This window comes from Dipodomys merriami, unplaced genomic scaffold (assembly GCF_024711535.1).
Source record: "Dipodomys merriami isolate MVZ:Mamm:240054 unplaced genomic scaffold, mDipMer1.0.p SCAF_5, whole genome shotgun sequence".
In the NCBI taxonomy this organism is placed as follows: Eukaryota; Metazoa; Chordata; class Mammalia; order Rodentia; family Heteromyidae; genus Dipodomys; species Dipodomys merriami.
In genome coordinates this window covers 22,577,298-22,595,058 of record NW_027206068.1, presented here as the reverse complement: position 1 = coordinate 22,595,058, position 17,761 = coordinate 22,577,298, and the positions used below count along the sequence as shown (strand labels likewise).

The 17,761-nt window shown below is 35.5% G+C and overlaps 1 protein-coding gene across 4 annotated transcripts in view; it reads right to left on the bottom strand.

Moving 5' to 3' along the window:
* The window catches only part of Immp2l (inner mitochondrial membrane peptidase subunit 2), an 864,225-nt gene that overhangs the window by 779,923 nt on the left and 66,541 nt on the right, over positions 1-17,761 (bottom strand). For all 4 annotated transcript variants that reach the window (XM_069996186.1, XM_069996185.1, XM_069996188.1 and 1 more), the window contains one exon: positions 15,895-15,998. In XM_069996186.1, the coding sequence (XP_069852287.1) occupies positions 15,895-15,998 (104 nt within the window). The remainder of the gene's footprint in view (positions 1-15,894; positions 15,999-17,761) is intronic.

Here is a 17,761-nt window from a genome sequence, read left to right as displayed (position 1 = left end):
GTGCTAAGGAATCGAACCCAGGGCCTCGTGCATGCTAGGCAAGCATTCTACCACTGAGCCACCTTCTCAGCACTAGAAATTTCTATAGAATATAAGAGATAGAAGCTCGATCTCAGCCAGGCACCACTGGCTCACACCTGTAATCCTAGCTTATTCAGAATGCTGAGATTTGAAGATCACAATTGAAAGCCAGCCAGGATAGATAAACCAAAGAAACTGTTACCTTCAATGAAACAGAAAAACAAAAACAAAAACAAAAAACAAAAAACAAAAAACAAAACAAAACAAAAAAAAAATCTGAGGAAGAATACAAGGCCCTGAGTTGAAGCCCAAGCATGGGGAGGGAGGAAGGGAGGAATGGAAGGAAGGGAGGGAGGGAAGGAGGGAAGGAAAGAAGGAAGGAAGGAAGGAAGGAAGGAAGGAAGGAAGGAAGGAAGGAAGGAAGGAAGGAAGGAAGGAAGGGTGCTGCATACTTATAATTTTAACACTCAGGATGTCAGTACAATTCGTGGAGGAGAAGGGGAAAAACAAGTTGTTTAAACATAACCGTGGACCCGTTACAACAATGAGAAGTACAAGTTGTCATGTCGAAAACAAACTTTACAACTTTGGTGGGGGGGGGGGGGAGGATTGAGGGGGAGATGCTGGGAAGGGATGTGAAGGGAAAACAAAGGAGGAGGCTACAATGCTTGATAAGAAATGTACTCATTATCTTGCCCATGTAATTGTAACCCCTCTGTACAGTATGTTCACAATAAAAAATTAAAATTAAAAAAAATTTTTAACACTCAGGAAGTTTAGGCAGAAGAATTGAAAGCTCAAACTAGCTCAAGCTATACACCAAGACTCTATAACCAAAAATAAAGGAATAACTACATTTTATTTGATTTAAAAGGAATTATATTTTTCATGCTACTTTTCCATGCGAAAATGAAGAATAAACATCATTTTAAAGTGTACAAAGTACTTCAGTTTGTGAAGTCGATTAATAGGCTAATAATTAACAAAAGCATGATAGTTATTTCTTTTATAGAGCTATTGCTGTAAAAGACAGTGTTAATAAAAATGAATAAAGATTTTCTGATCAGACAACAATTTTATTTCACTCCTGCTATATACCCTGTGTTTACTTTAACAAATCAAACTGTTATTGGTATTGCAAAATGACATTAATGAGAGAAAATAAAAATAATAAGAGCTTCCACTTATTGGGTATTTGTTGCTACATGTATGTATCACATAGATACACAAATAAAAGGCTGATACAAGTCTAGCTAATGCAATCAGATCTGCACAGGGTGGTGGCTTTCCAAAGAGCCTTCAGGGTTTTTTTCTATGTTTTCTTTTGCCTTTCTGTTTCTGACCCTTCTTCACAGAACTCAAGATAGCACTTTCATCTATTCCAAAGTCATTTCATTCTGGAATCCTATATGGCAGCCCATGCACTCACTACTGTTAGTTCCAACGGTACTTTAAAGCACACCTTCAATACATTCTTAGGAGGTTTGTTTGAGCTGGTGCTGGTAGCTCATGCCTGTAATCCTAGCTAGCCAGGAGCCTGAGATCTGAAGATCACCATTCAAAGCCAGTTCAGTCAGGAAAAGTCCAGGAGACTCTTATCTCCAATAAACTTGCAAAAAAAAGTGGCAAGTAGAGTTGTGGCTCAAGTAGTAGAACACTATCATTGAGCACAAAACAGCCCACAGAGAAATCAGGCACCAGAACTCACACCTGTAATTCTACCTACTCAGGAGGATGACCATTCAAAACCACCCCGGGCAAGGAAATCCTCCAATTAGCCAACAAAAATGCCAGAAGTAAAACTATGGCTGAAGTTAGTGGAGCACCAGCCTTAAACACAAAAGCTCAGAGATAGCACCCAAGTCCTGAGTTCATGCCCAGGACTAGAACCAAATTTAAAAAGAAAGAAAAAAGGCCTGTTTGGTTTTATTTTTTTCTACTTGTTTTTATGCTTGTATATTTTTTTCTACTTGTATTTGTATTTTACAAGTTTCAAAAATACCTTTTTAGTTTTGTCTTAATTCAACATACACCTATCTGTACAGCAGAATAACAAACTGCATGTGACAAGGTATTAGTCTGGTTTATTTTCTTTCTTTCTTTTTGGGAGTACTGGGATTTGAACTCAAGGTCTCACACTTGCTAGGCTGGCATAATACTACGGAGCCACACAGCTAGCCTTCATTCTCACTGGTTATTTTAGGCTTTCCCTTGTTGCTAGAATCACAAGCAGGTGTAATTATATCCAGTGTCCCTCTCCTAGAGAATGACAAAGTATTACGTGAGTATCCATTAGAACTTGTGATATATCTTGCTTGTGGAAAAATAATCAGGAAGGAAAAAGAGCTTCAAATTAAAGGACAGTTTAGAAACTGTCACGTGTAATCCTGTCATTTCATTAAAAATAAAAACTGATCCACAGTTGTTTAATGACACATAGTCCCTTAGTGCCATAAGGAACCTAAAACCCAGGTCTCTTAGTATCTGGTGCAAAGCTTCCTGACCACCTAACCATAACCCTCTTGAGCTAGTGCCTATTTGAGTTAACCTTTGGCAAAGCTGCTACCATTTTGAAAATGTTTTTAAGCATTAATATACAATGAACTACATGATACTTATATCTATATATGACACATACATATAATAAAAGATAAGATAGAATATTTCTAAGAAAATTAGTGATAATAATTCAGGAGACAGATATCAAGAGCATTATGAATTGAGGTGATAAGAGCAAAATTTAGCTCTTGAAACCAAAATTTAGCTCAATGAAACCAATAAACTGCATGCTTAGAATCCCAGTTATGTGGCAGGGGTAGAGAGGAAGACAATCCATAGGGATAAAACTCTATTGGGAAGACAACTAAAACAAAAAGAGCTGGAAGCATGGCTCAGGTGATAGAGGTGCTGGTTGGATTGAGGTCCTGAGTTCCAGTGTAAATATATATAATATCATTGTCAAAAGAAGGTTGGCAATCAAGGACATTTCTGTAGATGGCCTTTCAGTTAACACATCTGAGGACCTAAATCCAAACCGTTTTCATGCTGTCTTTAAATTTGGAATTGTCTCTGAATTTAATTGTTTGTTACTAGTCCCTCTGTCTGATCATTAGTTCAAAGGTCATATGAAATTAGATCTTGTATTGATTCTGGAAACATCAAAACTTTCCCACAATTCAAGGTCACAGGGGCATAAGAATCAATTAAAAATAAATAAAAATACCACATTCTCCATTTCTCAAGCAAAAGGTGAATATTCACAGATATCAACAGCAAAAGGGTAAGTTCATAAGCCAATATTCCCCTAACACCTAAGGCAGTTTTTTTTTTCAGTACAATCTTATTACTGCCTAATTATCCATATTGCTTTTCTTCCTTTTTGTTCAACTGAAATACACCCAAGCAGTTTAACCGTTCATTTGGAATCATTAAATACACCCTCTTCCTTTACTGATAATTGGCCCCTTTCTTTATTAACTGATTTCTTCGTTTGATTTATTACAAATTTTTTTTTTGCCAAATTTGGATACATTGTGTTACTACATACTTTTACCTTCTTTCAACTCAGTTAACACTATGTCACTGTTACCAACACTTTCCTATTATTTCTTCAAGTTTTAATTGCTCTTTAAAGATCTTCTAGTAGTGTAATGAATTTTTAATAAATGTAAAATATTTTAATGATTCCTATTTAATTATATGGCGTAATTCATGTGAGACATGCTAGTCACACAGAAATGTTTTCCTCCTGCATTGTGTGGTCACTTTCTGGCAAAGTATATACATCTCAGCAAGGTAACTTATGACCTCTAAAAAGCACAGAAAGTCATGTAACCATTATATCCAAAGCCAAATCAAACTCAGCCAGTCTCTCTGTCAGCAATTTCAACAGCCACTCAATGTTTAATAATGGGAAACCTACTGTTGTGCCCTGGGTAAATATTAATGCAGCCTCCGAGTGTGAGACTATCTTTCACTAGATTATGCAAAAGAGTAACCTTCCATAATATGGGTCACGGAAGCTTCTCATTAATTGAAAATTTTTTTCTTTTAAAAATAAGGTATTCCTGTCCTCTTCCAGGACAGAAACATTTTCCTGAGCTACAAAGCACTGCTAAAGTGGTCCTTGCGTCAAGCCGTTTCCCCCTCCTTATCAGCCACAGACACATTTCCCAACAACTGTCAAACCCACCCACCAAACACAGGGTCTTTTTTTTTCTATAAGAAAGTGGGAAGGTAACTACTGACATTGGATCAAGTAAGTTTATGTTTAAGTTTAGTGTTGAGATCTCATCCACATTTGCAGACCTAACCTATGAAACAGAATATAGATCAAGCATTTCTTTTCTATAAAAACAAGTGGATAATGTGTTTACTGTTGAAAAATTCATTTTAAGTTGATAAGAAGCACTTAACCAGAAAAATATCAACCATTAGATCCTTAAATTATTTTCCCAGACTAAATTACAAAGAATAAATATGTATAACCTTTCTACAACTTATTTTGAATAATTTTAAACAACAGAAAAGGATTTTGCATCCATCCTTGTGTAGAACATATACCTGTAGATTTGTAAGTTTCCATCTTTCAGTATTTTCAGTTAAGATGTGTGTGTGTATACATGCATGCATAGGTACACGTGTGCACATTTGAAGTCTTTTACAAATAGAGACCTAGTGTTCAAAGTTTCCTTATCTAGTTATCTGTTTTACAATTTCTGTTTAATATACTAACATGGCTCAATAAGTTTGGGGTTAAGCTTCAAAACCTCGCAACATTCTTCTGATATTCTGAAACTGGTTTTTATGTCCATCATACAACGATTTCTTCTCCATTCCTAATACTATTCTCATTGACTGTTTTAAATGAGACAAGCCCTGGAGAACAAACTCTAACAACAACAATAAAAATTAAAAATTTCCAGTAATGCAGTGGGAACACATTACAGATCCAGTCTCAATCTCTTCAGCCATCACCAACACCAAAGTCCTGGTCATAGGGCTGAGGTTCGTACAAATAAGCTTGGATTAGAAAGGGCTCTGCCCTTGGGGTTTAATGCTCTGAAGTTACCATCTTGAAATTCACAACACTGAGTCAGTCTGTAACTGAAGTCCAATAGGACAACTGAACACAAGCTGAGGGCTTTTTGAAGAAAAATAATGTAATTCTCTTTCATTTTGAAGGATATTTCCAAGAGGTACCAAAAATGAAAATTTTACCTTGATTTGTTTTCTTCTACTACTTTAAACATGCCATTTATTTCTCTCTTATTTTCCATCTATTGAAATGTCAGGTTTGTGCTTTTTTTGTTTTTCTTGGCCAGTCCCCTGGGCTTGAACTCAGGGCCTGGGCACTGTCCCTTTGCTTCTTTTGCTTAAGGCTAGCACTCTAACACTTGAGCCACAGCGCCACTTCCAGCTTTTTCTGTATATGTGGTACTGAGGAATGGAACCCAGGGCTTCATACATGCAAGGCAAGCACTCTACCACTAAGCCACATTCCTAGCCCAGGTTTTTGCTTCTTTGAAAGTAAGGTGTCTTTTTCCTTTTCAAAATTTCTTTCCAACTCTTATTTTCAGAGGTTTAGGTAGCCTGCATCCTAAATTTTGATTTTCATATTTATCCTAATAACTTTTATAGTACTTTTTACTCTGTGCATTTTAAGAAATCTTTGGTTTGGGAAAACCTTTAGCCTTACTCAATGCAAGTATTACCCCTTTCTTCTTTTTCTCTTTTTCTAGGAGTACAAGGAGCTGGAATAAGCCATTTTCAGTATTGTAATATTCACTATTCTTTATCCCTTCATGCTCTGTTCTGCATAATTTCTAACTAAATTTTTACTCAGTTCACTAATTCTCTTATCAACTGTGTCTAATTTGCTATTAGCTTCTCCTTTTCAGTACTTCGCTTATAGTACTTTTCTTTAAGATTTTTTTGATTATTATTTTGATCATTTTTACAAATTCTAATTATCTAATGAAATTACACATCTTCTCATCAATTTTTAAGTGTGTTAACTATTCTAATAGCCCATGTCTTATCATCCCACTACCTGAATCACTGTGCAATTGTTTCTATCATTTATTGTTTTCTTTTATTCTTGATCCTGGCTTCTGAGATACATGGTATAATATCTTATTAGATGCCATGTGTTGCATGCACAAAAAATTTACATAAACTCTACATATAAAATTATGAAAAATTTGGGCTGGGAATGTGACTTAGTGGTAGAGTGCTTTCCTAGCATGCATAAAGCCCTGAGTTTGATTCCTTAGTACCACATAAACAGAAAAAGCTGGAAGTGGCACTGTGGCTCGAGTGGTAGAGTGCTAGCCTTGAGCACAGAGAGGTTCAAGGACAGATCCCTGGCCCTGAGTTCAAGCCCTAGGACTCACCAAAAAAGAAAAAAATAGGGAAAATTTAGTGGACAATTAATGTAAAAGTACATCACCTTAAAATTAGAATTCTATTTCAATTTTTGTCTCTCTAGTTTGCCTTCACTCCTAGGACACAGAACTTCAAGGTCACAAGTAAAAACTTAAAAGTATGTTACTAGAGTTTCTTCCTGATTAAAAACCTAAGAGTGTGTTACGATAGTCTTTTCTCCTCATTGAATTCTGGTTTTTAAGTCCCTAGTACTCAGTTATGCAGCGCTCAGTATATATCTGTCTTGGCTACTACCATTTAGCTCTTAGTCTGATTGCCTTGCTACATATAAACTGATTAAACGTGAAGTAAAAGAGTTATCAAATATAATAGCATTCACCTCTACCTCTTTCCTTTCACTTTTGGATCTTTATTTCCAGCTAGTGTTCAAACATTTTAGATAATTTTTTTACTATAGTTTCTAATTTTTCTAGTATGGGCTTTAGTTTCTAAAAACTAGTCCATTATAGCTCTTGATCATATTGTGTATGTATGGTTATATAGCCTATTGGTTCTAAAAGTATTTAAAATAAGTTGACATATCTATATGATAGTTCATTTGATGTGTTATATTCCCTGATTGAAATTAGAACTATTTGCTGCTCTAAAAAAATCATAAATTATTGTTTCAACTCTTTTTCTTTTTTCTTTTTTTTTTTCTTTTGGCCAGTTCTGAGCTTGAACTCAGGGCCTGGGCACTGTCCCTGAGCTTCTTTTGCTTAAGACTAGCACTCTACCACTCAAGCCACAGTGCCACTTCTGGCTTTTTCTGTTTATGTGGTACTGAGAACTCAAACCCAGGTCTTCATGCATGCTAGGCAAGCACTGAGTCACATTCAAAATATTGCTCCTCAATCCTTCTGTGGGAATCCTTATTCAAAATATTGCTCCTCAATCCTTCTGTGGGAATCCTTACATATAGCATACAGTGTGTACTTGGAGTTCCTTCTTCATAAATGCTGACTTGTACTTTTTTATTAATACAATTAACAGTGTTTTTACAAAGTATATGTTTCTACAGTGAAAATAAGAATGGTTATAAACATAAGGATCCAATATTTAATAGGATGTTGTCTATAAAAATTTGTTTTTTGACAACTTCTAGGCACCTCTCAAAGAAAGTAGGATTTGTAATACAGGAGATGCAGAAGCTATAGATATCTCCTATAATTACATTACCATAAACTGCAAAAACTCAGAATTATAATTTATGATCATTGAAATATTTTTAAGCTGTAATTTGTCTCTGAACTAAGAAAATGTCTTATTGCACAATTAAGTGTACAAATATGGTATAGGCACTTCATCCTACTGAAGGAGAGAAATAGCTATTAAGGTCTACCTTAGGACAGCAATGTTTGTGTGCTCATGCATAGCATTTTAAAAATCAATTAAATATCACAATAGTATGTAAATTATCCCATTTTGATTTTTAAAGTATCATTTGTAAATATACTTAGTAGTGAATACCAAGTATTAGTGAATACCAAGATGATGGAAAGTACCAAAAACTAGACCTCTCTTCAAAATAAGCTGCAAAGTAAAATTTTACTCACTACCATTTTATTATCAATTTTTTTAAAAACCTAGGAGCTAAGGTACTTCTCCCCACGTACAGAATCATGGTACTCCTGGGTGTTCTTAAAATGTATGATATTCCCTATACACTCAGAAAAAAAATGTTTGGTTATACATGAAAATTTCAGAATGAGAACAGATGGAATAGATAAGTATATACAATATTTTCCCAGTTCAACTGACAACTTGATTTTAATACAATTATAGGTCATTATTCAATGTCATCATTGCTTTGGGCATTTGTTTCAAAACATAAATTTCCTTTTTATCAGGCTCCAATTAATTTCCCCTGGTAGGTCAGGGACCTTTAAAGATTTACAAGTACTCAAAACACAAAGAAACTAAAATCTCTCTTTCCTTTTTTTTTTTTCTCCCCCAAAGGCTCTATTCTATTTCATCTATTTCCCTGTCTCATATCTCTGTAACTCTTTGCTCATATTTACTGACTGAAATGTAGTTACCTCCTTGGCCATCTGTCTGAAAGTGGCAATGAGGTTAGCATATCACAAACCAGCTGTCAGAACTGTTTTACTGTAGATTCATAATAAAGCATTTTTTCTATTAACAAAGAGACCACATGTTAACAACTACCGTATCAGCAATTTGACTAAGAGAGAATAAGAAGAGATACAGACACATATCTATGTAACTGCATATACCTGCATATACACCTATAAAACTTCTTGAGCAAGAATGTGTAAGTTGCTTGGTCACATCATCATACCACTACATTGAGGCATTGCAGATGATGATTATGAATACAACTTCAGGGGCTGGGAATGTGGCTTAGTGGTAGAGTACTTGCCTAGCATTCATGAAGCTCTGGGCTTGATTCCTCAGTACCACATAAACAGAAAAGGCCAGAAGTCATGCTGTGGCTCAAGTGGTAGAGTGCTAACCTTGAGCAAAAGAAGCTCAGGAACAGTGCTTAGGTCCTGAGTTCAAGCTGAAGGAGAAGGAGGAGGTGGGGAGGGGGAGGGGGGAGAGGGAGCAGGAAGCAGAAAGGAGGAAGCACAAAGGAAGAAGGAAGAAGGAGGAAGAAGAAGGAGAAGGAGAAGGAGAAGGAGAAGGAGAAGGAGAAAGAAAGAGAAAGAGAAAGAGAAAGAGAAGGAGGAGAAGGAGAAAGAAAGAGAAAGAGAAAGAGAAAGAGAAGGAGAAGGAGAAGAAGGAGGCGGTGACCGTGAGGACAAAGGCAACAACTTCAATGGTCACAGCTGTGTTCTGCTCTTTAATGCAAATTACCAAATCAACCTATACCTTCATGATTTCGTCCATAAAATAGAAACAGAAGAGTACCTATTTTTAGAGTTATTTTAAAGTAAGGATTAAGTAATAAATACAGAACTCAGCCCAATTGTTGAAAAATAATAAGCAATCAATACTAAAAGTTATAGTGTTTTCTCTCTCTCTTTCTCATAGACTGCCTTTTGTTATTGGCCCTCATTCTTACCAAGAGCCACTATTTACCTGTCTTCAGGAATCTGCCTTTGCTCCACAGCAACTACCTTAGTATTTTCCATCTCAGACTTTGAGATGTCCTGTTAATTCAACTTAGACATATGCTAGGGAAATAGCAGAATATTTGGGAAGAGTTTTAGATAGAGCATTATTCGTTAGAAATACAATAAATGACCTATAAATGGCATCTGAAAAGGAAAAATAAACAGGTAGAAATTATGTTATTAATATATTTATTTGCCTGAAAATATCCAAAATAGTATCCTCTTTATAAGTGGCAGTAGTCACATTAAGTGATAAGCCGCCACATGGTGCATACTTTATCAGACAGTTCTGTTTAGGGCCAAAAGGAATCACATTCTAGCATTGTTATTGACTTGCCCCTTATTCACTCTGAATTTCATGACAAGCTATAAATGTTATCATGAGTATTAAATACAAAGTACTTATATCTATACATATTACTGTTACATATCTATATCTATCTGTATGGATGGATGGATGGATTATTGATGGATGGATGGATGGATGGATGGATGGTGCACATATATACAAGGAATGTTCACTAAATAAGAATTCCTTCATGCTAATCTTCTATTTCAGAACTTTAGACCAGTTCAATATAATGTAATCTTCTACTATTGCTATAAGCTTCAACCTTTTTCTACCCATATATCCCTCCCCAGCAGCTATAAATTTAACTGAGTAGACTTATTTCTAGAAGCAATGAACATTTTTGGTATATAGTACCAAGAAGTTAAACTGACCTGTGCATGAAAGAGTCTCCTCCCGCACCTGCCTTCATCTCTCCAGGTCCACTAGCAGGTTGCCCTTCCCAGCTTGCCTCCACCCCGCTCCACTGCATGGATATCAGTACTTCTCCATTTAAAAACAGGCTAACTTGTCTTGTAAGAATTGAGCATCATTTTGAAAAATAACTGCCAAGTACCCTTCACAAGGGTCAAGGTTATAAAAGACAAACCCTGAGCAACTGTCTCACATTGGAAAAGACTAGAGAAAATATAGAAAATATAATGAAATATAAGATACTGGGTAGAACTTAGATCCAAGGGGAAAAAAGGACATCAAAAATCTAGGTATACCTATGGTATATCCCCTGTTGTCACTGTATTTGATTTTGGTACTCTGCATCATATATATATATATATATATATATATATATATATATATATGATACTCTGCAAAAATGATACTCATAAGACACTATGTTGGAAATGATCTTTACAACTTTGATGGGGAGGAGATGGCGGAAGGGGTGGGGTGCAGGGAAGAGAAGGAGGGGAGATAGGGGAGGGAAGGGCTAGTAGGAAAAACACAAAGGAGGGGTAACAATGTTCAACAAGAAATGTACTAATTACCTTACTCATGTAACTATAACCCCTCTGTATAGCATTTTTACAATAAAATAAAATTTTAAAAAACTGGTTAAAGGATAATGTTGTGTCATCTTCCTGGTTTCAGTAAGTGTACTGTGGTTGTATATAATGTAAATTTTGGTTGGCCTGAGAGGTAGATAGAAATTATAGTGTTTTAGCAACTTGCTTTTAGCTCTTATACTATTTCAAAGTTAAAAGTTAAAACTTTTAAATGTGATCATTTTGAACTTTATTATGAAAGAGCCTCTCTCTTTTAAATGTGATCATTTTGAACTTTATTATGAAAGAGCCTCTATCTAAATTGACTTGTCAAGTGATATATTATTGTGAAATAAGGCTACTTATGTTAAGCCTATTGCAGTAAGGCCGTCACAAAGGTTAATAAAAAGTCAATTCCAAGGTATAGAAAATCCACCTTAATCATTACAATTAGCTTGCAAATCCCCTAAGAGGGTGTGATGCCACCTACATACACTGCTATTTCTGAGGACTTAATGATAGCTGATGATGTTTTATGAGCCCTGTATGGAGCTAAACAAATACATCTTTTGACTCCACATAACAGAATAATACTTTTAAATAATGGTGCCACTGGAACCAATGTTTGACAGAATAAAAGGGAACAGAAAAAATGAGATAGAAAGAAACATATTCCAGTACATAAAGCTCCCTCCTTCAGACCTTCCATGCTTTAGAAAATGATATTAGGCCGCCTGTAACCATAGCTACTCAGGAAGCCAAGACTTGGAAGAGGAGGTTCAAAGCCAGCTTGAGTAGCAGACTCTGTGAGGCTCCATCTTTAATTCATCTCAAAGATGCTGGACTAGAGGCATAGCTCAAGTGGTAGAGTGCCAGTTCTGATCAAGAAAGCTGAACAAGCTCAAGGTCCTGAATTCAAGCTATAGTACTTGTCCCCCACACTAAACTCCCTTCCCCCCCAAAAAAATAAAAAATAAAATAGCACTGGTCAACAGGCTCTGAACAAAATCTCTTACAATAGAAGGGGATGGCCACACCACATGTTTCAGTAACATAAATTAGCCCACAGACAATTAATTGGTGGTAAATGGAGAAACGATTTTAGTACAATCCACAAGGTACATTTATTCATGTATAATATTTCCCCATACAATAATGCTTTTCCTCATTAATAACAGCAATTTGAAGACCAAGTACACTACTGGCAGCAAACCAGGAAGAAATCAATACTATATATTCAATACTATATATTCAACCATTTTCATAGAAATAGTTTTTGCAAAGTTTACCCACACATTAAAATTTTAAAAAAGGCCACGTGTGGTGTACTATACACACAATCCTAGCACTTGGGAGACTGAGTCAGAATTCTGGAGTTCAGTGTCCACAGGGGCTACATGGAGAATTCCAGTATAGCCTGGTGTACAGAGGTAGACCTGTTTCAATTAATCTCCTCATTAATAATAAAACAAAAAAAGTCAAAATGATGACTGGAACATATACTTCTCCTTTCAGCATATGTTATACGAAGTTGATCACCTTTTCTCCACTTCTGATAATATCCTCTGTCCTTGTACACATAAAGAGACTCAACCCTTCCTCATATCACGTTATCAGGCTATGTTTACTCTTTTAGTCCTAAATTAAACCCCACATTTATATACATGCAATTTAATGTCTTTTAAACTGTTTATTTCAATTAGGTTTGTTATTCTTTCTGTTATTGTTCTAATACAAAGTCCCATAAACCCTACTATTAGACGAACAAATTTCTATACTGAAAAATGTTTAGAAATATATATAATTATTAGAGTAGAATGTTACATTCACATTTTCAGTGAATGAAATACTGTTCCAGAAATATATATATATATATATATATATATATATATATATATATATATATAATTTTTTGTTGTTGTTGGTTGTGGGGTTTGAACTCTGGGCTTGGGCGCTGTTGCTGAGCCTCTTTGTGCTCAAGACTAGCACACTGCCACTTGAGCCACAGTGCTACTTCCAATTTTTGAGTGCTCCATTGAAGAGTCTCACAGGGACTTTTTTTTTTTTTTTTTTTTTTTGGTCCAGTCGTGGGGCCTGAACTCTGGGCCTGGGCACTGTCCTTCAGCTCTTCAGCTCAAGGCTAGTGCTCTACCACTTGAGCCACAGTGCCACTTCCGGCTTTTTTTCTTTTTGCTTATGTGGTGCTGGGGAATCGCACCCAGGGCCTCATGCATGCAAGGCAAGTGCTCTACCACTGAGCCACCTTCCTAGCCCTCACAGGAACTTTTCTGCCTGGGCTGACTTTGAACCACAATCCTCAGAGCTCAGACTCCTGAGTAGCTCGGATTACAGGTATGAATGACCAGCACCAGCTAATTTTTTCTCTTTGTTTAGTAGTGGAGATACTGGGGTTTAAAAACAGGGCCTCACGCTTGAACCCCACCCACAGTTCTATTATGCTTTAGTTATTTTCTTACCCATGGCTACTATACATTGCTAGAATCACAGGTATATACCACTACACCTAGCTTATTGATTGAGGTGGGCTTCCCACTGTTTTTCCCTGCCTCAAACTTCAGTCCTTCCAATCTCCCCCTGAGAAGCTAGGATTGTAGATGTGAACACCACATCTCCTCCTTCAATATTTTTTATTAATAAAAATATCATTGTACATTACTTCCAAAGACTATCATTGAAATTTGTTATTAACACAAATCTCTAAACAAAGCAAGTACATTTCACATTACCTTTAGACTCAACATTTGGATATGCATTTCTGTACTGACTGTGCATTTCTTACACTGTTCCAGTATAGTAATGAAAATCGCCAACTATGTTAAAAACCAGATTGATGCCTTGGCATCAATAGTCAGTATTGTTTGACATGGATTAAATGTATATATGAACATTTATCAAACCAACACCAATGAAGAAGTCTATAAACTATATAAAAAATAAAGATATGTTTCTAACCACTGTTGCTCATAAAACTGAAAATACACTTTAAATACAGTACGACTTGTGTGTGTGTGTGTGTGTGTATGTATGTATGTGTGTGTGTGCATGCACGCACACACATGCTGGTCCTAAGGTTTGAACTCTTGTCCTGGGAGCTTTTTTTTGCTCAAGGGTAATGCTCTTACCCCTCAAGCCAGAGTTCCACTTCTGGCTTTTGTGGTAGTTATTTGGAGAAAAGATTTGCAAATAATTTCCTGCCTGGGCTGGTTTTGAATCTTATCACCAGATCGCAGTCATCTAAGTAGCTAGAATTACAGGCATAGCAACTGGCACCTGATAAATATGACTTTTAATAGTATTTACTCAGCTAAAGAAGAATTTAATGTCAAAGATTTTGTTTCTTTCTCAAAGAAAGCAATGACATTGCTTAATAGTTGTTTGTTGTCAAATAATCAAAATTAAACATTCATTTATGTAAATGGATAGCCACAAAGCATTATGAAAGTGTACGTTATTTTTAAGTGATAAAGGTATGGCATATAATTGCTGCATTAAAAATACAATTCAACTGAGTAACTGTAATATATTCCAGCAATCCCAATTTGAAAATAATTTTTAAATTAACTTAAATAACAAGTATAAGTAATTAAAATTTTTGCTTAAAAGAATGGTGTTTTCAACATAGTCTATGATATGCTAAGAGCTTTTTTATGGAGTCATATAACCCTGAATTTCAAAAAGTCCTTTTTACTTTTCAATTAGTTATTCAGAGTCACTTGCTGAAAGATAGTCAGTACATTTCTCATGGGAGAAAAAAAAAAGTATTGCACTATTGTGTGCTTGTAATGTGACCTCTTTCACTTGGGTGGGTTTCAGCTCCATCACCAACTAAGTGGGGATGTAACCTTGTCAAACCAAAGGCAAAAGAGCAATAAGCATATGACAGGCTTACCCCAGCATGGAAAAGGTTTTTTAAGGAGGTTGCAAAAATAGTACTCTAAATGATAAAATAAAAGAAAGCACTCAAAACATAAGAAGCATTTAATCCTCATCCTTGGATGTCTGCCATAAAAAACTTGCTTAAATTTATTTTATTTCATTAGCTGCTAACAAGATTTGGATAATATGTTTTCAAATGAACCCTCATAGACCAGTCTTGAAGGAGACACAGGTATTGAATATCTATTTCCACAAAGCATTTTCCATCAATACTTAAATTATCATCCAACAAGAAAAAGTCATTCCAGTTCAAGAATAAGAAATACAAAACAGGAATATCTTCGCTCAAGGGTAGCCTTTAATGATCACTGAAACAAACTTCATGAGTTGCTACTAATTGGTGTAAAGTTTTTATAAATAACTGAAGCCAAAAAAAATTAGACAAGTTCTGGCACTGTTCTCAGTGTGAATTTACTTTTAAGACAAACAAACCAAAAGCTCAAATCTAAACCATTCAGGCATGTTCTAAGTCTATGTATTATATTATTGTGTCAATTATGCACTCATTGACATTCCTTTTCTACAACTAAAGACTGAAATGAAATTTTTCTTCCTGACCAGTCACAATATTTTAACAGAGAAACAGTGCCACCTTTTGGTCCCAAACAAAAGCCTCCACTACTCATCTTGCAAACTCCTTTTTTCAGTCAGACTCCTGATATAAATAAATGTCATTTGAATTTCATATCACAATTATCATCTTCTAAACAATTTAAGCTTCAAAAGTAAAAAAAAAGAACTTAAAAGCATAAAAGTCTCATAGTAAGATGCAAAAATCACAAAATATTCTTAAGTAATATCAAATGTACTTATTTTGGATCATTAGCATAATAACTTCTAAGCAACATTTAATTAAACACATTTTACCAAATCCAATTAGGTCAATTAACTGACACATGTAAAATATGAAGGAAACCCTTTTTTAGAGCATTATTATATTTCAAGATTGATTTTCTTAAAAAGCATATAGTTCATATGCATTCAATAATTTAATGATTGATCACAGTATTAACAGTAGATTACTGGTTACATCAGCATAAGTAGAAATACAAATTAAGTATATCTCTGAATTACTTACACTAACGACACAATGTCACCACGGTGTACTTCAAAATTCCTCACTTTCCAGTGATTCAAAAGTACCACATCCGATGACTGGCTTCCCCCAGGATTCAAAGAAGGCTAGAAAATGAGGAGAAAAGACATGTATTATTTGTATTTTTCAATCCTCATAGTTCATTGTACTTCATAGATTGAATCCAATAAAAATATTTCTAATATAGTATCTTTCAGGAAATTTGTTCTAAAACAACTGCAAATAATAAATTTTTTAAAATACACAGAGAGACTCTACAGATGAGACAGGAAAAAAAATACAAATTACCAACATTTATTTTAAAGGAAAATATGAAATTATACTTATTTAAAACATAAGTATCAGCTGGGCGCCAGTCACTCACAAGTATAATCCTAGCTATTCAGGAGGCTGAGATCAGAGGATCACAGTTCCAAGGCAATCTGGGCACGAAAGTCTGTGAAAGACTCATTTCCATTAAACTCCAATAAGCCAAAAGTGGCAATGTGGTTCAAGTGGTAACTTGCTAGCCATAAGCAAATAAATAAATACAAAAAGGAAAGTAATAAATAATAATAATAAATAAATAAATTCAAAAAGGAAAGGTATGGATAGCTTTAAAAAAGATTAAGTGCCAAAAGACTATTCTGATGGGATCTAATTCCATAGTAGCAGACATCACTGTTCTACCTAGAGAACAGAACTAATCTCACATCAACCAATAAATCAACCTATGAATAACTATGGTAAGAAGGAAAGATAGATAATGGGATAATCATTTTTTTATTTAATGTAGTGATTTCACACCTCTCATGCTCTGAGAACCTGTACTGGGGTCCCAGTCCAATTTGGACCTAGTAAGTTAGTGTCCTTCATCTAAGGCATCTGCCAATGGATAAAGCAAGAAGAAAGCTTTGGGCAAGGAACCTTCAAGTGGGGAACCAGGTAGATACAAAAATGTAATGGATGAACCATGAAGCCAACACACTTGCATTTGGACAGGACACCAACAAAGCCCACAAATAGCAAGTGTGAGACTGTAAGTGAGCATGATGGGGCAAAAGAATGATACCACTAAGAGCCTTCCACCACTGACTGAGAATGATACCACTAAGAGCCTTCCACCACTGACTGAGAATGATACCACTAAGAGCCTTCCACCACTGACTGAGAATGTCAACATAGGAAGAAACAATTTCTTTAACAGTCGTACTCACAAGACAGTATGTTGAAAATGGGCTGTACAACTTGAGGAGGGATTGAGGGGAAGGGAAAAAGGGAGAAAAATGAAGGAAGGGGTAACAAGTTAGACAAGAAATGTAAACACTACCTTACTAATGTAACTATAACCCCTCTGTACATGACCTTGACAATAAAATTTTAAGATTAAAAAAAAGAAATGATTTTTATTGCAAAAATTTCTGTGATAGGAAAAGAGTGCCAAACAATTGAGGCTCTTTATTTTCACTGAGTAGCAATAGGCAAAGACACATCCAATGCATTAGCAAGGAAAATAGTGAATGTCAGGCAAGAAGCCAGTACCTGGAGTAAAATGATAGTCTTCGGAAAGACTCCTGGAATCATCAGATTTTTCTACAAAGCAGATATGGTTTTTAAAAATGTAGAAATTTTATATGGAGACTTTTTGGTGAGTGGTAGGGGTGCTGATACTGGGACTTAAATTCAGGGCCCTCAAAATATCACTTATTGCTCAAGGCTGAAGCTCTACCACTTGAGCTACACATCCACTTCTGGTTTTTTTTTCTGCTTAACTGGAGATAAGGGTATCTCAGATTTGTCTGCCCAGGCTGGCTTCCAATTGTGACCTTCAGCCAGCCTCCTGAGCAGCTAGAATTACAGGTGTGAGCCA